General features: G+C 46.1%; 1 protein-coding gene across 2 annotated transcripts in view; it reads left to right on the forward strand.

Annotated features, from left to right (window-relative positions):
* Positions 1–20,902, forward strand: part of LAPTM4B (lysosomal protein transmembrane 4 beta) — a 135,091-nt gene that overhangs the window by 72,631 nt on the left and 41,558 nt on the right. The window contains exon 2 of one of the 2 annotated variants that reach the window (XM_081205145.1): positions 8,454–8,571. In XM_081205145.1, the coding sequence (XP_081061271.1) occupies positions 8,470–8,571 (102 nt within the window). In that variant the 5' untranslated portion in view covers positions 8,454–8,469. Of the gene's footprint in view, positions 1–8,335; positions 8,572–20,902 lie in introns of those variants that run through there. The other variant, XM_081205144.1, reaches the window with a different exon arrangement.

Consider the following 20,902-nt stretch of genomic DNA (forward strand, 5'->3'; position numbering starts at 1 on the left):
GCATCACAACTTTGGTCACAATCAGCCACTTGCAATTCTAAACCTGCTGTTGAGCAATTTCATGGCATCCTTGCAAAGAACCCTTGTGCTCAGTCAGCTGTGGACAGTTGCCCTACGAACTGGAGATGCTTAAGAATTAATTGGGTTGTCTCTTTGGTGTCACTTTGAACACCAACTGCTGCTTGCAGACTCTGCCCCAAAGTAGAGTATTTGTGTTTTTGGAAATCGGATTGAAACTTGTAAAAATTGAAAGTTCTCAATACCTGCTTTTCTCAGTTGTCAGTACTGGAACACTTACCTCTGCAGAGGACTGTAACCTAAAATGTCCTGTTTACATCCACTCCAGTCCTAAAAGTGTTTTTCAACTGACATGGGTTTCTAACAGCAGCCTTCAGCTTTACTGAAGGGTGAGGTCTCTGGATTTCCTCCTATCCTCCACCTTTGGAATCCTAAACTATGGAACTATAGGCTTTCCCTCAAATTTTGGTATTGTGCTCCAACTACGGCTGAAATCAGTTATCTATGGAGATTGTAAATATTTCCCAGTCTCTGCAGCTTCTGGAGCAATGCATTCTTGAAGTTCTTGAAAAGCACAAGACTTGAGTCCATAAAACCTAAATGTTCGTGCCTAAGTAGAGGAATTTCAGCAAGGCACCAAAATTTAGCAACCAGAAAATGTAAAGATGGGAATTTTCTACTTTGCACAATTGGCAATGACCTTTTCCCCCTCAAAACAAAGTTGTATTAATATGGAATGTACACTTTACTTATATTGACTAACGGTAGCCTTCATGGCCAACTGCGTCCAGATAACCTTTTATGGGGCAAACACAAGCAAAGCAGCTAACATATTCTCATTAGTAAATGCATGGAATGTTTTTCAAAGATTAATGTGGGTTTTGTAACTTTTGAAATTGTTTGTATGCACAACTTTACAAAAAAAATGTGATATGTGATTGGGTAGTCATTGCATGCTTTACTCTTGACTTTTCGTTTGGTTTTCTTGGGGAAAGTGTATAGAATTCATACATGTTTGTTACAAAGTTGGCTCGAGGTGGATGAAAACTTTGTTTTTTAAAAAAACAAAAAAATTACAGTAGACAGACATTATTTAACTATTTGCTAAAGAATGTTATACATTAAAATTAATTTTCAAAACTGTTCACAGAAATACCTTTTTAGTGTTGCTGTTTGCCGTTTTGGTAACACTATAGTCCTCTGCTTTTTCTATTGAATTTAATGGGGCTTACTCCCAGGTAAGTGGGGTTAGGATTGCAGCCTTAATTTTGTAGTCTTCATATATTTCAGACCCAGAGCTTAACACCAACCTGCATTATAGGACCTGTGTTTTAATTGATCAGGTTTTTTTGCCTTAAACAAGAATTGGGGGTTGACGACCATTGTGACTATTGATCCAGCCCATTTGACTTAGGGCCTCAACCCAGTTCTGTGGAATAATTTGAAAATATACACTTTGAGTATGTGGAATCAGAAGACTGCTGTCAGTGTGACTCCCTACTTCAATTGCTATAGACATGTATATCCTATAACGTGGCAAAAAAACCCACAAGAAATTGCAGGCAGGGACAGTAAATAGGTGCCAATCACAAACTTTTAGAAGTCCGTATCACATCTTCAGTGATACTTTGCAAGGCTGTGAAGAAGGCATTTCAAGGCCCTAGATAGCAGCACAGAGTTCATCTAGGACCTTGGTTGGAAAGATATTGTTTGCATGTTGCAGAAATCTCTGAATATGATGCCAGTTATGTAAATAAGTATAGCTGTGGTTGCATGTTGGAAACACTTCATTTAAAAAGCTGTGTGTTTTCTTTAAGTTGGAACAAATACAGCTGACGTGACTGCAGTGCATTTGTTTGATTCTCCATCAGGGGAGGGACTTCATCCTCTGGTAACGAATCTGTTACAGTAAGATAGAAGATTTTAAGCTGGGTGCACACAGCTGCCCAAGGTTGCAGAGAGATAACTGAGTGGAAGAAGACTGGCGAAACGCTGGAGGATATGGAGGAGCAGATCTCCTCCCCTCCCAGTTCAAACTCACTAAAACCATATTGTTGCTAAATAGCTTGAATGCTTGTGAAGTCCTTGAAATATGTCTACTGTTAAGTACACAGCAGTATTTAAGCATCTAAATGAAAGTGCAATACCCTCAAACCCAAACCCAAAGCACAACATTTAAGAAAGTGACTTGTGGAGACAGATAGCTTTCCTTGGCTGCATATGCAAACTGCAAAAACAAAACAATCTCTAAATACAAGCCCAATAATATTGTCAATGTTAAGAGAGTTCCTAGGGGGTATGCGAATCCCACATAATTGACCTAGAACTAGGCTGTTTACTTACGTATCAATCTACATCCTTCCACCCATCAGTCCCGGGTACAATTGTCCTTAGAGTAGCCTTTGCCCACCTGATGCCCTCTGAATGCTGGATGACTCCCATTGCAGTCTGACAACATCCTGAGCACACTGGGTTGGGGAAGTCTGCTTTAATGTTAAGATGTACCATTAAAGTCCAACATTTGCGATAAGAATGGTAGCCTACAAGTGAGAAGGGAATTTGTTTCTGTTTCAGCTGTGTTGGTTTTTTCCACTGGTGGCTCTGCAAACTCCCATCTTCTGATACTATATAGTTTTCTCTTGTTCCCTGAATTCCACATGTTCTTTTTCTGCGCTTAGCTCTGTGCCACCATTAGAAAACTGATTAACAGCCCATATGCAGAAGCTTATTGGAAGTCAAATTTTTAGCAACCTTTGTGCAGGATTGCAGACCCCGGCTGCATCCCAGCTTATAAATTAATGGGTAATGATTTGCAGTCCCTTTTCAGGTTTGATGCTTCCATGAGCCTTTATTGTGACTGATCTTGGTTTGTGGTGGCTTGGATGCTTCATTCCTATTCATGTATACTCAGTCAGCTAGGACTTGCTTAACCTCCATGGGACTTAAGCAGCAGTTAAACAAGTATAAGATGTGGTCATTACTGCTGTCAAAAAAAAATGCATCTTCTACCCTCACATCACATGACTCCAATCCCTGAAGCACTAAATAGTATTCCAGGGACAGATATATGATTTTTGACAAGCTGTGATGCCTGCTTATAAGTAATCTAAGGCTGCAACCCTACAGTATACACTTAATTGGGAGAAAGCGCCATTTAACTTAATGGGCCTTCTATTTGAGAAGTGTGCAGATCTGTGCTGTAATCCTCTTTAGAAAGAGCACATTAAAGCAATGCCCACGTTTCAAATGGACTTTGAAAAGTGGCCAAATTGTATTCTATTTCAGTGGAATTAAAACAGGATTTATAGAGTGGTGTGCAATAGATCTTAAAATGTCTAATTTTTCATCTCTCTTTATTTCTGCTATCAATCTTCCGCCATTGAAAGGGACCTTGAATAGCTCCTAGGAGGTGAATTGGCAAACAGTGGAGAGAAGCCAAGAACTCCCTCTGTTTCTATAATCAGCTGAACCAATCCAATCAATCTCTTAAGGGGGGGGGGGAATCTATGAAGCTCCAAAATAATTAAAGGACTTCAATCTTCTGCTTTAGAACAGGAAGCTCTGCTGTCTGTGTTTGACCTTGTGTGCTTGTCTGAACTTCCTGGTGGAGCAGATAAGATATGAAAGGTTAAAAATCTTTCAGCACTGCTTAGAAATTTTAATATAAAGGCAGCTTTGGAACTGAATGCCTTTTTATGCTTTGAAAAGCAGAATGAGATAAGGGAATAAAATATCTGATTACCTGGGATTCAGAAGCCCAGTCAGTAGAGCACGAGACTCTTGATCTCATGTTTGTGAGTTCAAACCCCACATTGGGCAATAGATTCCTGTATTGCAAGGGGTTGTACCAGGTTACCCTCACGGTCCCTTCCATGCTTCAGGTGATCTTCACTGTTATCTACAGCAGTGTTTCCCAACCTTTTTTGGGCAAAGGCACACTTGTTTCATGAAAAAAATCTCGAGGCACACCACCATTACAGCCCCGTGACGTCAGCGCGCAGCGTCACGCCGGGAGGGACGCACGAAAGTGTAAGTTTCAATTTTTTCCCCTCCCCCTTGCCTTCCTTCTGTGCCAACCGCCAAAAAAAAAGCCAAGACTTTAGGGCAGCAGGTCGACACGGAAGAAGCTCCTACCTAAGGACAGGTGCGACGGCTGTGTCCTCTTCTGCCACACTTGGCAGCCCTGCCTCACGGTCATGACTCCCACCCTGATTTCTCCCCGCAGGTCGAGCGGCACAGGCAGCCCAATGTGTCCAGCCCAGACACAAGCCCCGCTTCCCCACTCTAGATCCTGAATGCGACCAAGTGCTCTGGACTCCCGAGCAGGGTGGGAAAGAGGACTCGCATCTGGTAGCCTCCGGGCTCCTCGCCTGCTCGAGGGATGGCATTGCAGGCAAGCTGCCGGCCGTCGCCATCGCCGCCCCCTCATGCAAGTGGACCTGCCCGGAGTGGTGGGCCGGGGGAGGCTCGCTCTCTGTGGGGATGTGGCCCACACGAGCGGCCCCGCTTCCTCCTGCCCAGGGCTGAGCTCCTTACCCGCGATCTCGGTCTCGCGCACGTGGATCCCACTTATTCCGAAGCTCGCGCCACTAGCCGGGGCTCTCACACCGTGCCAGGGCGAGGCGGCGCGGCCCACTGACGTCATCGCGGCTCGCCGCCGCCCTCGACTTCCCTGTTCCCTCCCCTCCCTTGGGTCGCCGTGGTTACCGAGGACTGCAAGCTGCTCGGGCGAGCGTGGGGCATTAAGTGGGAGAAGGAAAATTAAAATTAAAACTCGCCTGAAGGCCGCCTCTCCGGATATGAAGCTATCTTTTGAATTTTTTTATTTTTCCCGCGGCACACCAGGCAACGTCTCGCGGCACACTAGTGTGTCGCGGAACACCGGTTGGGAAACACTGGTCTACAGTACAGGCTGTAATTCTTTCCTTCCTTACTTTGGCAGGAAGTCCCATGAGCAGCAATATGTCCCAGGATCAGTACTACATGCATAGGAGTCAGCTGGGTTTCCAAGCAGTGATGGTGTAGAGTGGGAATCAAAGGAACCTTTGAGCCGAAGACAATGCTAGTCAGAGGCGGATTTAGGGGAGGCGCAGAGCCTCAGGGGTGCTGCAGGAGGCGCCACAGCTACGATGTAGCTGGCAGGGGGCTGCCTCACTGAGATTTGAGGCCCCGCGGTCTGTGCTGGTGCACACTTTCACTGGGTTGCATAATTTGGGTCTAGAACTTTGGGGTGCAAAACAACAGCTCTCTGTTCATGCGGGTATTTGGTATGGGAAAGGAAAGACTGCAGCAGGTCTAGGGAGCAGCACCCTTGAGAGAGAAAGAGAAGATCCATAGGCGCTGACTCCATGGGGCTTGAGGGGGCCCGAGCCCCCTCAAAAATTCGTTTGGGGGGGCTCAGCCCCCCCAATAATCTCGGGCGGCGGTGGGCGCGTCCGCGGCTTTTATAGGGCGCCCGGCGCGCACCAGCTCGATAACGGGCACCGGCGCGGCGGGGGGCGCCGGGCCGGGGGAGGAGGGCGGCCGGCCTGTCTCCTTGGCAACCCCATTGAGCAGCGCCGGCTCCCCCGGGAGGGCCATCCCCCCGCGCCGCCGATCGCCAACACCGCCGACGCTGTGGCTGCCCGAGCCCGAGCCTGAGCCTGAGCCCGACCCGGAGCCCGAGCCCGAGCCCGAGCCTGAGCCTGAGCCCGAGCCCAAGCCCGTCAGTCAGTCAGTCAGTCAGGAAGGAAGGAGAAATGGGGAGGGAGACGAGGGAGGAAAATTGCGCGCAGGGTGAAGAAAGGAGAAGGGCGAACGAGACGAGCTTCCAACCCAAAAAAGGGCTGGAAGACTGGGAGGATGCAGGATCGGGAAAGAAAGCGACGCCTTCCCCGCCCGCGACGTCGCCCGCTTGTCATTGGCAGCGCAGCGGGCGCCCAGAGGGGCTGGGCACCGGCGCAGGGCCGCTCCGCAGCCGCGGAGGACAGCTGCGCGGCTAGCAAGGTGTGCCGCGTAGAGCGCGGCCCTTGTGTGGCCCGGTGGCCAGGCAAGCTCGGGCGGGGACCCCCATGCGAATCTAAGACGGGAGAAGAGGGCAGAGCAAAGGGGGTCCCTTCCCCAACCTCCGGCTCTGAGACTTCCCTGAGCCCCAGAAAAGCGAAAGGATTTTCTCTTCTTCTTTTTTTATAAATATTTTATTAAGTTTTCAAATACAAAGTTAGAAACATACACTGAAGAAAAAAGTAAAAGAACAAGAAAAAGAAAAAAAGAAAAAGAAGAAAAGAAAACCAACCATTCAACACATTTTTTATATAACTAACTGGACTTCCTCGCATCTCCCTTACCCTGCATTCTTTATAATAAAGATATCAGCAAATTATTACCTTGTTTCGTACCTTATTTTGTACTTTTCAAATACTATACCTCTAAATTTAACATACTTTTCATCAGTTACTTATATCTTAAATTAAACATAGTATTACCTTAGATTTTGACCTTTTCTTACTTAAAATATAATTTCCTGTTTCCCAAATCTAATTGCTGAAGCTATAGTTTCTGAATCGTGTAAATTTTTAACATTCATACAACTTATATTGTTTTTGTAAATAGTCCTTAAATTTTTTCCAGTCCTCTTCCGTTGTTTCTTCTCCCAAATCTCGGATTCTGCCAGTCATTTCAGCCAGTTCCATGTAGTCCATCAATTGCGTCTGCCACTCTTCCAGTGTGGGCAAATCTTGTGTCTTCCAATATTTTGCGATAAGTATTCTTGCTGCTGTAGTTGCATACATAAAGAAAGTTCTATCCTTCTTTAACACTTTCTGGCCAACAATGCCCAAGAGGAAGGCCTCTGGTTTCTTGGGAAAGGTATACTTAAATACCTTTTTTAACTCATTATAGATCATTTCCCAGAAGGTCTTCACTTTTGGACAAGTCCACCAGAGGTGAAAGAATGTCCCTTCAGCCTCCTTACATTTCCAACATTTATTATCAGACAGGTGATATATTTTTGCAAGCTTGACTGGGGTCATGTACCACCTATAAATCATTTTCATAATATTTTCCTTCAAGGCATTACATGCCGTGAATTTCATTCCGGTGGTCCATAACCTTTCCCAGTCCTCAAACATGATGTTATACCCAATATCCTGAGCCCATTTTATCATGGCTGATTTGACTGTCTCATCCTGAGTGATTTTCTCTTCAACCTGCCCTCCATCCTCTTGCAGAAAACTCTTTGCCTGCCGTGCCCGTATCTCGTTTTTGCTTTTTAATTCCACACACGCACCCTTCGGACTTCGTGGCAATCGGGCGCGCGGGCGCGTTTCCTAAGAGAGTGAGGACCCCCGCCTCCTCCCCACCTGCTCCCTCGCCAGCCAGCCAGCCGCGCGCCCTAGCCGGAGAGCCCCGGCCGTCCCCGTCTCGCAATCGGCTGGATCTCCCTTCAGCAGGCCGTGCTCACAACTCGGCCCAGGGACCCCCAGCAGCGGATCTCCGGCTCAGCTGAAGAATCCGGCAACAAGCCCCCTCTTCCCCAATCGCTCCGCCGAAATACGCTCCAAAACCCCCCAGATAGGCCGCCGGCCGCCAAGTCTAGTGGCGCCCTGAGCGAGGGTCTCTCCCCAACACCGCCACCTCGAACTGCGTTCTCCCGGCTACCCGAGCGAACCAGCGGCAGGACCCCGGTATGGGCCCCCCCAATATTTTTTATAAGTCGGCGCCCCTGAGAAGATCACAACATCAAAAGGTGATTTCTTTGATGACTTATATCCCAAACCTCTCCCTTCAGTAAGCCTTCAACTAAACCCACCCACACACGCACAGAGCGCAGCCTTTATTCCTGGTCCCTTCACCCCGCATTTAACAGTTAAAAGGACAAAGCCGCTTCCATAGGGACGCCCTTGCAGTGACTCTATGTTCTCGATGCTTTTAAATTTTGACCAATTTCACAGCCAGTCGCCAGGCCATCCCAGCGAAAGCGCCTCCGGTCCCCGCTGCAATTTTCCTTTCTTTCCGATGGCGACGCAAAGACGCCGCAGTTTCCTAGAGGAGCCCCTTTAATTTCAGGGGCGGCGTGGAATGGACTTCCCTCTGCAGCGCAAACGTGCGCCCGCCTCTCTTTTTGTCAATGGAATGGACTTCCCTCTGCAGCGCAAACGTGCGCCCGCCTCTCTTTTTGTCAATGGGCCGCGGTTCGAATCTTCCCACTCGGGCATTCTCATTCATTCCTTCGCCCGGCCCCCCTCGGGCGCGCGCTCCTCGCCGGCCCAATCCGGGGCCCGGAGGCTCCGCCCCTCCCCGCTGGCGTGCGGGAGGCCCGATGACGTCATGGAACGGAGGTTCCCCCTCCCTCCTCCACCTCCTGCTGGCGGTATCCAGGCGCTGCTGCAGCGCTGGGGGAATTCGCCGCTGAGCTGCCGCCGGGACCGGAGCCGCGCGTCTCTCTCTCTCTCTTTTGTTGCGCTCCCCACCATGAAGATGATGAGCTCCCCCTGGGCCCGCTTCTACTCCAACAGCTGCTGCATGTGCTGCCATGTCCGCACCGGGACCATCATCCTCGGCATCTGGTACCTGGTAAGGAAGGGAGAGGCGAGCGGGGCGCAGGCACCCAAGGGCTCCGCGGTTAGGCTCCGGGTTTAGGGCCGCAGCGGCGTCCAGGCTGCGGGAGGGGCCCGACCCTGCGCAACTCGCACGCCCGGGTAGCAGGTGGGTGGAGAAGCGCTTGCTTCCCGCTGAGAACCGGGCCCTGCGGAGCTGCTGCGGAGTTTGCTGGCTTGCCCGCCCTCAGGTTCTCCCAGCAGCAGCGAGGAAGACTGGGCTGTCCGCTTCTGGTACCCAACTTGCTCGCCCACCTGCGCCTTCTGCTTCTGGGCACCGCGCGGGGGGAGGTGGGGTCGAGGCAGCCTGGTCCTCCCTGCTGCACATCTTCCCGACGGGGGGGGGGAGGCTGTGTGCTTTACAAGCACACACACACACACACACACACACACACACACACACACACACACACACACACTGGCAGAGTAGCCCAGAGCCCAAATCTCTCTGCTGCAGCGCCGGGAGAAAGGGGAAGCAACTGGGACCTGAAAAGAGCCTTGCAGGATTAGGCCCGTCTTGTCCGCTATCCTATTCTCACCACGGTCATCAGCCCAGGTGCGCACAAGCAGATGGATCTCTCCCCGACTGAAAATACAGTTGGCATTCAGAGGCGTCCTGCCTCCGACCCTGTGTAGCCAGCGTGGCTTCTCCAGGAGTATACAAAACCCTCCATTTTAATATAGAAAACCTCACTTGCTGGCAGTGCCCACTATACCTGCCACCCTGCCAGAGAAAGGACAGGAAGTAGGCAGAAGGAACCGTCTGTCTTCTTCACCTCTGCCCTTCCTGGGGGTGGAGCACAGCAAGGATGGAGAACCTGTGGCCCTCTAAATATTGTTGGAGTCAGATTCCTATCAGCCCCAGATGGCCAGTTCTCAGGCATGATGGGAGTTGGAGTCCAGGTTCCCTGTCCCTGCCAAGAGTGGACAGGTGAGCCAGTGCAGGGAGAAGTGACTTTTTCTGGCAGCAGTCGCTTTCCTGTTTGCTGTGTGCCGTCCACAGGGAGAGGGGGAGGCGGGAGTGCAAAAAGACAGTGACTACTCCTCCCACACTTTTGCACGCCCGGTCACAGCACCGGCTGCAAGCTGCCACTACCTTACGGACCAGACTGACACGTCCCTCTCTACCTGCTTGCCCTCAGTCTCTTTGTAAGCCCAGTCTGAACTTCTTTCTGCTTTACTGGGAGAACAGGCTGGTGGAACCTTCCAGAGAGAACATGCCTGCAAGGAGCAGCCAACCCCTTTACTTTTTTCTTGCACACAATCCTTGAGCAACCTAGCTGGGCTCTGTTCTCCTCACTGTGCCACTGAAGAAGGAAAGAGGAGGCAGGCAGGCAGCAGCTGTTGCCGCCACTTGCTCACCTGTGCTCTCCCAGTGGCCAGCATGGCAGGCCCGCTCGTACCACTATACCTCCCAGATGGAGCATGCGGTTGAGGGGTAGTAGCGGCCATTTTACGGGAGTCGGCACACATTTGCCTGCTTGCCCCAGAGAATTATGGGAGCTATTGTACTCCTTATAGAGCTACAATTCCCAGGACCCTTAAGAAACTACTGTTCCCAGAATTCTTTGGGGGAAGTCATGTGCCTTAAATGTGTGGTGTGGATGTGACCAAAGTTAAAGGAGTCCTCTTCCTTTTTTTTTCATCTGTGGTTGCTTTTCATGGGGTGGGTGGTGTTGGATGACCTTGCTTACTGGTGTCAGAGTGTTTCATCTCTAAATAAATTTACAGAAAAATTGTATCTTTTAAAAATATAACAACATAGTGGAACATTTTGCTGTCCAATAGGGGTCCAACACATTCCGGCCAGCACTCGTAATCTCAACGGGAGCATTAAGTTGATGAGAGAGAACAAATTTTGCACTTTGAAAATAATAATATTGGACATAATTTATTAACCTTTGAGGCACTGCATCTAGTTTAACAGCAAGGAGAAGTTGAACAGTGGAGAAGTTGAACTTACCTTTTGTAGCACCTAGTTCCAAGTTTAAGCTGTGACGTAGTTGGTCAAGTCTCTTCCTATCTCCATTTTCTATCAGCCAAAAGGCAATTTTAATGACACACATTCCTTGTTGCTTTGAAAATTGTTGGGATAAAGATTGTAAAACACTTTGTACAGTGAAGTGCTACATAAATAATAAATTGTAGTAATTGACATTTGCAGCTGATGGGAGGTGTAGTCCAGCAGTATTTGGAGGTGTTACAGGTCTCCCACACCTGCTATATTCATGACATTATTTCTGTGACTGCAAATTGTTTTAACATTGTGTTTTAATGTTGTAACCCACACTGGGACCTTAGGATGAAGCGTGAGTACACAATAATAAAAATAATAACAATATACATGTCCATTTGGAAGCATGCCCTGGACGTCAATGGGCCTCACTCCTTGGTAAATGTGTTTTGGATTTAGACTGCCTTTTGGTTTTGTTGCGTGGTGCTTTCTTTTAAAGCTGTTGCAAAGCACTTTGGATACTTTAATGGAAAAGTGGCGCATAAATATTTTCAGTGCATAAAAGAATAACATAGATACCTTTTGAATGAGCGTCTGGGTGTACATCAAAACCCTAAAATGTATTTTATATAATTAACTTTTTATTTTTATTCTTTGCATATCGTATTGTTGTTTTATTGCTATGGCCGATGGCTGACACAAATAAAGATTCGTTCATTCATTCATTCTGAGTGTACATTTGAGAACTTAGTTGTAGTTGTGTGCCTGGATCAGGAGTGGGGATCCTGTGGTCCCACAGATGATGTTGGACCACAACTTACCTCAACCCCAGCCAATGTGGCCAATGGGAAGGAGTGATTGGGGCTGTATGCCAGCAGCATCTTGAAGCCACAGGTTCCCCACTTCTGGCCATCCTTCTGGTTATATGTTGTATAAAAGTCCAAGGGGAAATAAGTGAATTTCCCCCCCAGTTTTTCAGCTCTTATCTTTCCATCATTTTAAAAGTAGTATTCCTATATACCAGGCATGTTGAACCGCTCAACAACTTTGGTGAAGGCTCCCCCCCCAAAGCTCAATCCAATGGGTAGATCACTGCCAGTTTTTTATAGTGGATCACAGTCTCTTGGGAGTTGGACATGCCTGCTATATACCAAGATGTTCTAGACTGGGGAGGGGCGGGGAATTGGTGCGTAATAAGCAGAGTTACACTTGCTTTCTATTTCTCAGGTCTTGGCGCACAAAAATGGTGGCATGTACTTCATTATAATTCCCTCCCCCAACCAAACTTCCTTCCCTACACCACTATATTGTTGTTATTATTATTATTATTATTATTACATTTATATCTTACCTTTCCTCCAAAGATCTCAAGTAGTATTCATGCTTTTCCTTCTCCCCATATAAGCCTCACAACAACCCTATGAGGTTGGGCTAAGCTGAGAGACATTGACTGGCCCTAAGTCACCCAGTGAGCTTCATGGCTGGGCGGGGATTCGAACCCTGCTTTCCCAGGTCCTAATCCAACACTCTAAATACTACAGCATGCTGGCCGTGTGGTCTGGAAAGTACCAAGCAACAAGCCATATGGGTGGCAGGTTCCATCTGCACAGTAGCTTATACTGCAAAATACTCAGAGGTTAGCCCTGTTGGCTTCAGGATCCTGAGGCTGCAATGCTATGCACACTTACTTGGAGCAAGGAAGCAGAGGTCTGCCCTGTCTGTTGGCCATCTTCTTTCTGTCTCTCCACACTCATTCTCCCTTCCATTATCCTGGCTCTTTGCCTCCTGTGTTGGCTCTCTGCCCTTTCTCCCTGTAGTTCACGCTACTTTTGTGGAGGGATGCTGACTTCAGCAGCTAATGCTGCTTTTCAGAAGAGGAGTTTATTTCTGGAGAGCTAACACCCTAAAGCAATGTATTATTAGCAACGTAATTCTTTATAAGATACAGTAATTCCCTGCGGCTGCCGCTGTTGGTAAGCCCACAGGCAGTTTCCTTGACAGACGGGCCACAAAGTATGTTGAAGTGCAGTACAAAATGGAGTATATGAACTGTAAAGAAAATGCAGAATTGAATCCGAGGTGCTTTAAAAAATAAATAAAGGAACTTCTTATTTTTTTAATGTTTGAAGTTTTGTGTTTTGAACACCACCACATGTTTGCATTTGTCTTTAGCAGGCTGCTGTGAAGATGGATTAACCGCATGGCAATATAAATTAAGATGAAGGTTGTTTCCCCAAAACTATTTGAAAGGGAGGGATCTAGCCTGGATAGCTCAGTTGGTTAGAGTGTGGTGCTGATGACTCCAAGGTTGCAGGTTTGATCCCATATGGGACAGCTGCATATTCCTGCCTGCAGGGGGTTGGACTAGACTGCAGGCGTCAGTAAACTTTTTCAGCAGGGGGCTGGTTCACTGTCCCTCATACCTTGGGGGGGGGGCAGAACTATATTTTGGGGGAAAATAATAATGAATGAATTCCCATTCCTCACAAATAACCCAGAGATGCATTTTAAATAAAAGCACACATTCTGCTCATGTAAAAACACACTGATTCCCGGACCGTCCATGGACCAGATTGAGAAGGCGATTGGGCCAGATCCGGGCCCCGGCCTTAGTTTGCCTACCCATGGACTAGACAATCTTCAAGGTCCCTTCCGATTCTACGATTGTCCACCCCTAATCCGTCCCAGACCAGTTGAGAAGCAGTCATAGCTCATTAGCAGAGCAAATGCTTTGCATACAGGCTGTCCCAGGTACAAAGCCTGGTATTCTCATTTTTAAAAAAGGAATAGTAAAAAGCAGTAGAAATACTGCCTTTCTAATCCTGCCTTTTGTTTGAGTAGCACCCCAAAGCCAACTTTCCGAAAGGCCGGGGAGGGAGAAGGAGGAGGAGGAGTAAGGGATGTTTGCCTGTTAATAATGTAACGAGCATAGCTTAGTGCCACTTGTTCTGCATCTTAATGTCATTTCCTCAGATGATCATTGCAAGGCAGATGCCTAATCTTCTTTCAAAGCCATCTAAGCCATGCAATTAACGGAGGAGGGAAGGTCTGTGTGTGGGTATGACTTCGCTATGACCACACAATGGAACCTCCCATGTTCAGAGCTGGTACATCTGAAAATGCCAGGTGGGGGGGCACACAAAGTCAACACCGATTGATTTGTGTTGGGTTAGGCATTTGGCAATGGGCGAGAGCAGCCTGGGAAGGGACACTCCGCATTGTGTTGCTGGGGAGGGAGGGAATAATCCCCATGGGATTCAGTGGGACATTATTGGCAGTAGAAATATATAGGATTGGAGATGATGATAATAATAATAATAGTAGTAGTAATAATAATAATAATAATAATGTATTATTTTATACCCCACCCATCTGGCTGGGTTTCCCCAGCCACTCTGGGAAGCTTCCAACAGAATATTAAAATACAATAATCTATTAAACATTAAAAGCTTCCCTAAACAGGGCTGCCTTCAGATGTCTTCTAAAAGTCTGGTAGTTGTTTTTCTCTTTGACATCTGGTGGGAGGGCGTTCCACAGGGAGGGCACCACTACCGAGAAGGCCCTCTGCCTGGTTCCCTGTAACTTGGCTTCTCGCAGTGAGGGAACTGCCAGAAGGCCCTCGGTGCTGGACCTCAGTGTCCGGGCAGAACGATGGGGGTGGAGACGCTCCTTCAGGTATACTGGACCGAGGCTGTTTAGGGCTTTAAAGGTCAGCACCAACACTTTGAATTGTGCTCGGAAATGTACTGGGAGATATGCAGGGCAGAAGGGAAATCACTTTGGACATGCTCAGCAGCACTCCTCTTAACTTCGCATAATGAAAGGACTGAGTCAATAGTCTTGAGGTGCTATGTGAAATATACATAGCACCTCATTAGGTCTTATGTCTGGAGAAATCTGCTACATCCTCCTACGCTCCATTTGTTTATAAAATGTCTTACCCACTTTTCATTATAAATAGCAGAGAGCAATACCAGTAAAATCATTCGGTAAATAGCCAGTAAACCAGGCAAAAGCGCATATACAGCGAAATAGCATTTAAAAAAAAAAGTACAGCAGGGACACATCCTGGGTTAATAAAAGCCTGTGTGAATGGCTCCAAAAGCTTATTCAAAGTGGATTCTTCAGTACAGTAGTGGCATCTGTATCCACCATAAGACTTTGGATGAATACAGACTTACTGCATTAACATTAAACCAGGTTTAATTATTCTCTCCTGTAGTTTTAGCTTCTGCTTAAATCCTGAATATGTCTACCAAGGAATACACTTTTTAAAAAAGAAAAAAAGCCTGAGGTTCATTTGAGAGCAATATGCCACATGGGAATTGGAAATTCAGCCGCAACTTACTTAGTTCTGGAAGTCAACGGGGAGGAAAAAATAGTTGGAACAGACCCAGTTTCTGTTAGGGTTTGGCATACCTTGTTGGCATTTAGAATAATCTACTTCCCAGAAGCCAGTGACGACATTTTTCTGGGATTCGCAGTTAAAGCCGACTATTGTCTTTGCTGCCTTGTGTAGAAGAAGATCAAGCAGGCGTTGGAGCCAGGACTGCATTTCAGCAGTGACATCATTGAAGATTGCAGTTGGATTTACTCATTGAACTTTTTCCTTTTTTTTAAGCCTTAGGAAGCAACTGTAGATTTTGAAGATGAAATTGACTTTAAGACATTCCAACTAAATAATAGGAAATTATATATACGCAAGACTAAATTAACAATAACATTTTTGAAATCCTATAGAACCATTGGAGTCCCATTCACTTTAAAGTGAATGGGAAATTGATTTAGCATTTTCAATTAATATACGAAAGCTAAACAAAATCTTTGGCAGGCACATGTGATAGTGTATAGAATATTTATAGGGTTGGGAGAGAGCCCTCCTTCCTCCTCCTGTCTGTCTCATTTTGTTAATGCATCTCTGTTGTAGTTGTAAAGACTTAACTTTATGTTGTAAAAGGTTTTCTGAAGCTTTTTCTAGAATGGCACAAGTTTACAACCTTGCAAATGTAGATGGAATGTCTGGCTTGAGAGCAAGTGGCCTCAAGACCCCTTTCTAAAAAGCTTTTACAAATATTTATGAATGAACATTAGAGATGTAAAATAGGGAGGTGATGGTCACATTTGTATGAAATAGGGAGATTAGGGTTAGAGTTATACTGCACTTTTAGCATGATTCATGTCAAGAATATCTTTTAGTCTGGAATGAATCTCTTGTGAATAGAACTATTTTGAAAGCAAACGTGTCTTAGTAAAAAAATAGTTTGACTTACAAGTGTGTTATATGTAAAAGCATAGACAAACACACAGAACTTCCATGTATAAACATCCTAAAACTAATTCAAGGAGACTAGTCTTTACTCTTGGAAGGGTTATTAAAAAAAATTACATGAAAATGGCCTTTCAATTAATCATTTTTATGAGAGCAGCCTAACTAAAGCCGATCAGGGTTGTTCAAGATATAGGTAACAGAATAGAGATATCGGAATCCCATTTATTAGACTGGTGTTTCGATTGTGTATGTGCAGTGGGAATATGTTTGCAGAATCTCAGAAGGCAGCACAGAAAATTTTGAGCACTGTTTCTGTAGCAGTACAAGCAGTTGTTGAGAAATGTTTGTTTTAGCAGTTAGAATCTGCAAAAGTGGGAGTGGTGGCAGGGAAGGAATAAATTGGAGGGCTAAGGATGGATCACCATGGGTACTGAATACCAAGCCATATTGTTCAAGTATTTCAGAGTTCTCTGATGAGACTCTTGTCACTAAAGAAAGGCACCCCAGTAGATCTTTTAACATATCTACTTAGTTCTAGGCCAAATTAGGCTAGGAGGCTGCCTTATATCAAATCAGACCATTGGTTCATTCAGGTCAGTGTTGTCCATTGTTTGACGGATGTCTTCCAAGTCCAGCCTGCAGGTGCCAGGATTGAACCTTGACCCTTCTATATGTAAGGCATGTGTTTATCACTGAGTAATGGCCCATCCATTCTGCTACAAAGTTATGCTCAAAATATGGATAGCTGTGAAATTGAAAATGGTTTCCTATATAGATTCTCCTGGATAGGAGAAGACTGCTAATGCAATGAATTTAAAAGAATGCTGTGGAGTAAACAGATGGGATAGTCAGTCTGGCTGGCTGGCTATGACCACTCAACTAGAAAAGCTTGTGCCTTCTCTTTATTTTATAAATCACATTTAGGTTCCACCGTTGTTCTGCAAAGTTCATAGTGTATACATTTCCTAGGCAGTCTCTCATCCAGATGCTGTACAGCCCCGGGCCTGCTTAGCTTAAATGAGGTTGCTGCATCACGTGCCTTTAGGCTAGGTTTGCCAGTATCCTCCCTGGGCTTCAAGTGGATGCCATAGTTCACCCTCACTCTGGAATTCTTGTGCCCATCTTGGTCCTGCCTTTCTGTCTTTGTCACCAACGCTCATTGATTACTATCGCTGCCTGGCCAGTAACAGTACCTGCAGTTTGTGTCCTGGCAATTGTATAGCAACAAATGCTATTGTCTTTCCGAGAGAAATCGGATAGTGTCTGCTTTGTCCTCTGTCTGCATGTACAGCATGCAGAACAACTGTTCCAGGCAAATTTTTCCATTAAGTGAATTTCTAGAGGTGGTTTTATTCCACAAAAGAACCTAGCCCACCCCCCTTTTAAAGATCATGGGTACAGGGTTCAGTGCTTCTCTGACTGGGGTGAATGTTGCGCCATGAAGGCACATTCTGAAATGTTAGTGCGCAGGCATTTTTTTTTAATGGATTGCTTCCTCTGAGCCTCGCGGTTCTCCAGCTTTGGCCAACATCCAAATGTTGTATTGCTACTCCCAGACCATTTGGAAACATCGCAGACTGTGTCAGACCATTGGTCCAGCTAACTCAGTAGTCTCTACAGTGGCTCCTCAGGGTTTCAGATGGGGGTGGGCCTCTCTCAGCCCCACCTGGAGATGCCAGAGATTGAAGCAGATGCTTTGCCACTGGGCTATAGCCCTTCCCTATACTGGCTGGGGCTGGTGAGGGGTGTAGTCCGAAACTTCTGCAGGACACTAGGGCAAAGGCTGTCCTGGAGCCAAATGGGCAGACAGCAGCCCACCAGCCACATGGAGCCCTTGGCTCAATCTCACAAGAGTGGGAGTCTCTGTTAAGAAGAGCCAGTGTGGTGTAGTGGTTGGACTGGGACCTGGGAGACGTTCCCATTCAGCCATGAAACTCACTGGGTGACCTTGGGCCAGTCCCTGCCTATCTAACTTTGTTGTGGGGATGAAAAGTGGAGGGAGACAGCTGTGCATGCCATCTTGAGCTCCTTGAAATCAAAAGTGGGATAGAAATATGAAAAATAGATAAAACAATAGAAGGATGCTTGGGCTTAGGGATGAGGGAAGATGGAGCCATGGGAGGGGAAAGGAGGCTTTCTACATACAACCAGACTTCTAGTAAAAGCACTCTGCCCTTTTCCTTGCCGCCCACTGGGTTTCCCCAGTAGTGCACTGCCAGCAAATTTCGTTTAGGTCCCTGCCTCTATCCCAGCTGTGCCTTTCCCCCTTTTCCCCACATCCTTTTCCCCCATGTGACTACTGTGCTCCAACAGAGCCATGTAAGCACACATGATTCTCATATCCCTTTTTCTGTTCTCTGTCTTGGACTTTCTGACAGCTGAGGGTCCCATTCTCCCTTCCCACTGCTTGCTTCTTAAACTTCCTTTTTTTAAAGTTTCATGGATGGCATAAGCCTATCTATATCTAACTGGTCACAATTCCTGGAATGCCCATGGGAAAGACACTGCACATTCCGGTGTGGCTCTGGTTGGGAGGCTGCAGAATAGCTGCCACAAGTTCTTGCTTTCTTTTGTTTTTTGTTCTTTCCAAAGCAAGGAACAAAATACTCCATGGCCACCTTTTAAAATTAAGCAAGCTGCTACCTCCCAACAATATTGGGGGATTTTCCCCTGCTCCTGATCTTCAAGGGCATCTTCGTCCTCCCATGAATGCTCCAGAAAAGCTGGCCTGCAAGGTTTTGCCTCACTCTCCTGGAGATGCTTGAGCAACTCTTTGCGGGCCCCACACCTAGCGCAGAAGCAACCTGTGCCAAAAGGAGCTGTCCAGCAATTCAGCTTGAGCTCATTCTTCTCTTGCAACCATGGAGGGTGCTCCTGCTCATGTTTCATTTGAAAGGGGAAACAATAAGGTCCATGTGGCTGGGGTGGGGTGGGGAGGAAATCAATCACTTAGTCAGATGTCGTATGGGTGTGCAGAACAAGCTGCAAAGTTTTGCATTTCACGGCACCTTGACTCCTTTTGTTTTGGTGCATGGGGACAGGGGACAGTTCATAGCGATTCAAGGTTGAAAGTAAGACTAAACATGAAGTGCTTGATAGTGTGTGTTTCTACTTGTTTGAGATGTAGCTTGTGCCAGATCAGGCTAGTATCCTTCCCCTGTCTGCTTTTAAAAACAACTCTGTGCTACTGATTTTTTTCCCCAATCAGGCCACTCTTCCAATGTTTTGTGAAGCACCCCTTCTCTCCTCCCTGCTTTTCTTAAACAAATTGGCTCCAAGTCTACTACCAAAGGCTTCATTTCCAATAGGAAGTTGCAGCTAGTATTATAAATTGCTCCTCCTATCCTTTTTCTATATTGAACACTGTTAAATTTGGGAGATTCTGCTCTTTGTATTTCAGGCATGATGTGAAGGCAGGAAGGAACAAGTAGTTCCAGTGCCTGGTGCTTCCTGTTCTTTTGCATTCTTCTTGTGTCCAAGATACAGTTTGCTCACCTTCCTCTCCCAAAATGATGCACAAGCTATCTCTAAATTAGGGCAGCTGAACCTACTGGGACAGGAGATAGAATACTGGTTTATTTCAGATGTGAAGGGGGGGAAAGAATAGGCAAATGTTTGTTATTCCTCTGCATCTAAAAAAGAAAATTACATTTCCAGATCCCTCTCTAGGTTTGTATAATGCCTGAGGTTGCATTTGGAAAGGCTTAACATTGATGCACTGATCAATGATGCATTGATGAATTGAAATGGCAAAATACACTTATAGCAATGTGAGTTGTGAATGGTGCACATACCTGACGTATGGAGATGGTGGTCCAATGCTTTCCCCATCATCATATATTGAGATATATTGCAGGGAATCCTGACAATTTCTAAACACGTGTACACCATTTTCAAATGGTAGCACCACAGTTGCATTTTGTTTTACAATTTGGGTAATTTTGTGCCTGAATTCTCAAATTAATGTGTCAACCATCCTTTCTCAATGCTGGAACATGGTTCTGTTTATAACTAGTTGTCTTTGTTTTGCATATCAGGGGACTCTTTGTGATTATGTTAACTATAATTAAATATTTACTTTGGCAATTGTGTTGAATAACAGCCTACCCTGCCAAGTAAGGCTTGCAGTCCAAAAGGATAAAATGTGAAATGTTTGCATAGGCTCCATAATGAACCTGAAGGTACAACCATAACTGGAGTTTTTATTTTAACCTGGAAGTAAATTCCATGGGAAGCAACGAGGCTGGTATCCATGTAAATGTGTGTAGGTGGGGATACTTACAAAAGCACAACAATGTGATTTATCCTGCAGCAGTTCTGTCCTGCCACTCATGTCAATCAATGGAGGTACTTGGAATACAATATACATTTCAGAAGGAAGGAAAAGCCATATCCTCCAGAAATTGTCTAACTGTCTTTTAAAGTGAGCCAAGTGTCATGGTTCATCTACGGAATGCATGAAGCAATAAAAAGAAAATAATGTTATTTGATCATGTCCAGTCCTTCCTGCACCACTGAACACAACTAGCTGCAACATCCACAGAAGGACTTCCAGGTCAGAGGGCATTACAGCCAGACACCTTCTACTTTGGAAACTGACAGCTGGGAATTTCATCATCAGTAATTGTTAAAACAGTTGTAGTGAACTGAAGGACAATTAATAATCATTATACAGTGGTACCTCGGGTCAAGAACTTAACTCGTTCTGGAGGTCCGTTCTTAACCTCAAACTGTTCTTAACCTGAGGTACCACTTTAGCTAATGGGGCCTGCTGCTGCTGCCGCGCCGCCAGAGCACAATTTCTGTTCTCATCCTGAAGCAAAGTTCTTAACCAAAGGTAATATTTCTGAGTTAGTGGAATCTGTAACCTGAAGAGTCTGTAACCTGAAGCGTTTGTAACCCGAGGTACCACTGTATAAAGATGTCTGGGCTTTGTTATAGGAGCTGGAATGCAAGTTTTGTCAGGGTTGGGATCACAGTTGGCACACACAGTTGGTGTGCATGATATTTTTATGAGCTTAGTAGGAAGATGTGTTTGACTAAAAATGATATGTGTAGTGGATTTCTTCCATAACCGCATCATTG

This window comes from Podarcis bocagei, assembly GCF_964188305.1.
Source record: "Podarcis bocagei genome assembly, chromosome: 8".
In the NCBI taxonomy this organism is placed as follows: domain Eukaryota; kingdom Metazoa; phylum Chordata; class Lepidosauria; order Squamata; family Lacertidae; genus Podarcis; species Podarcis bocagei.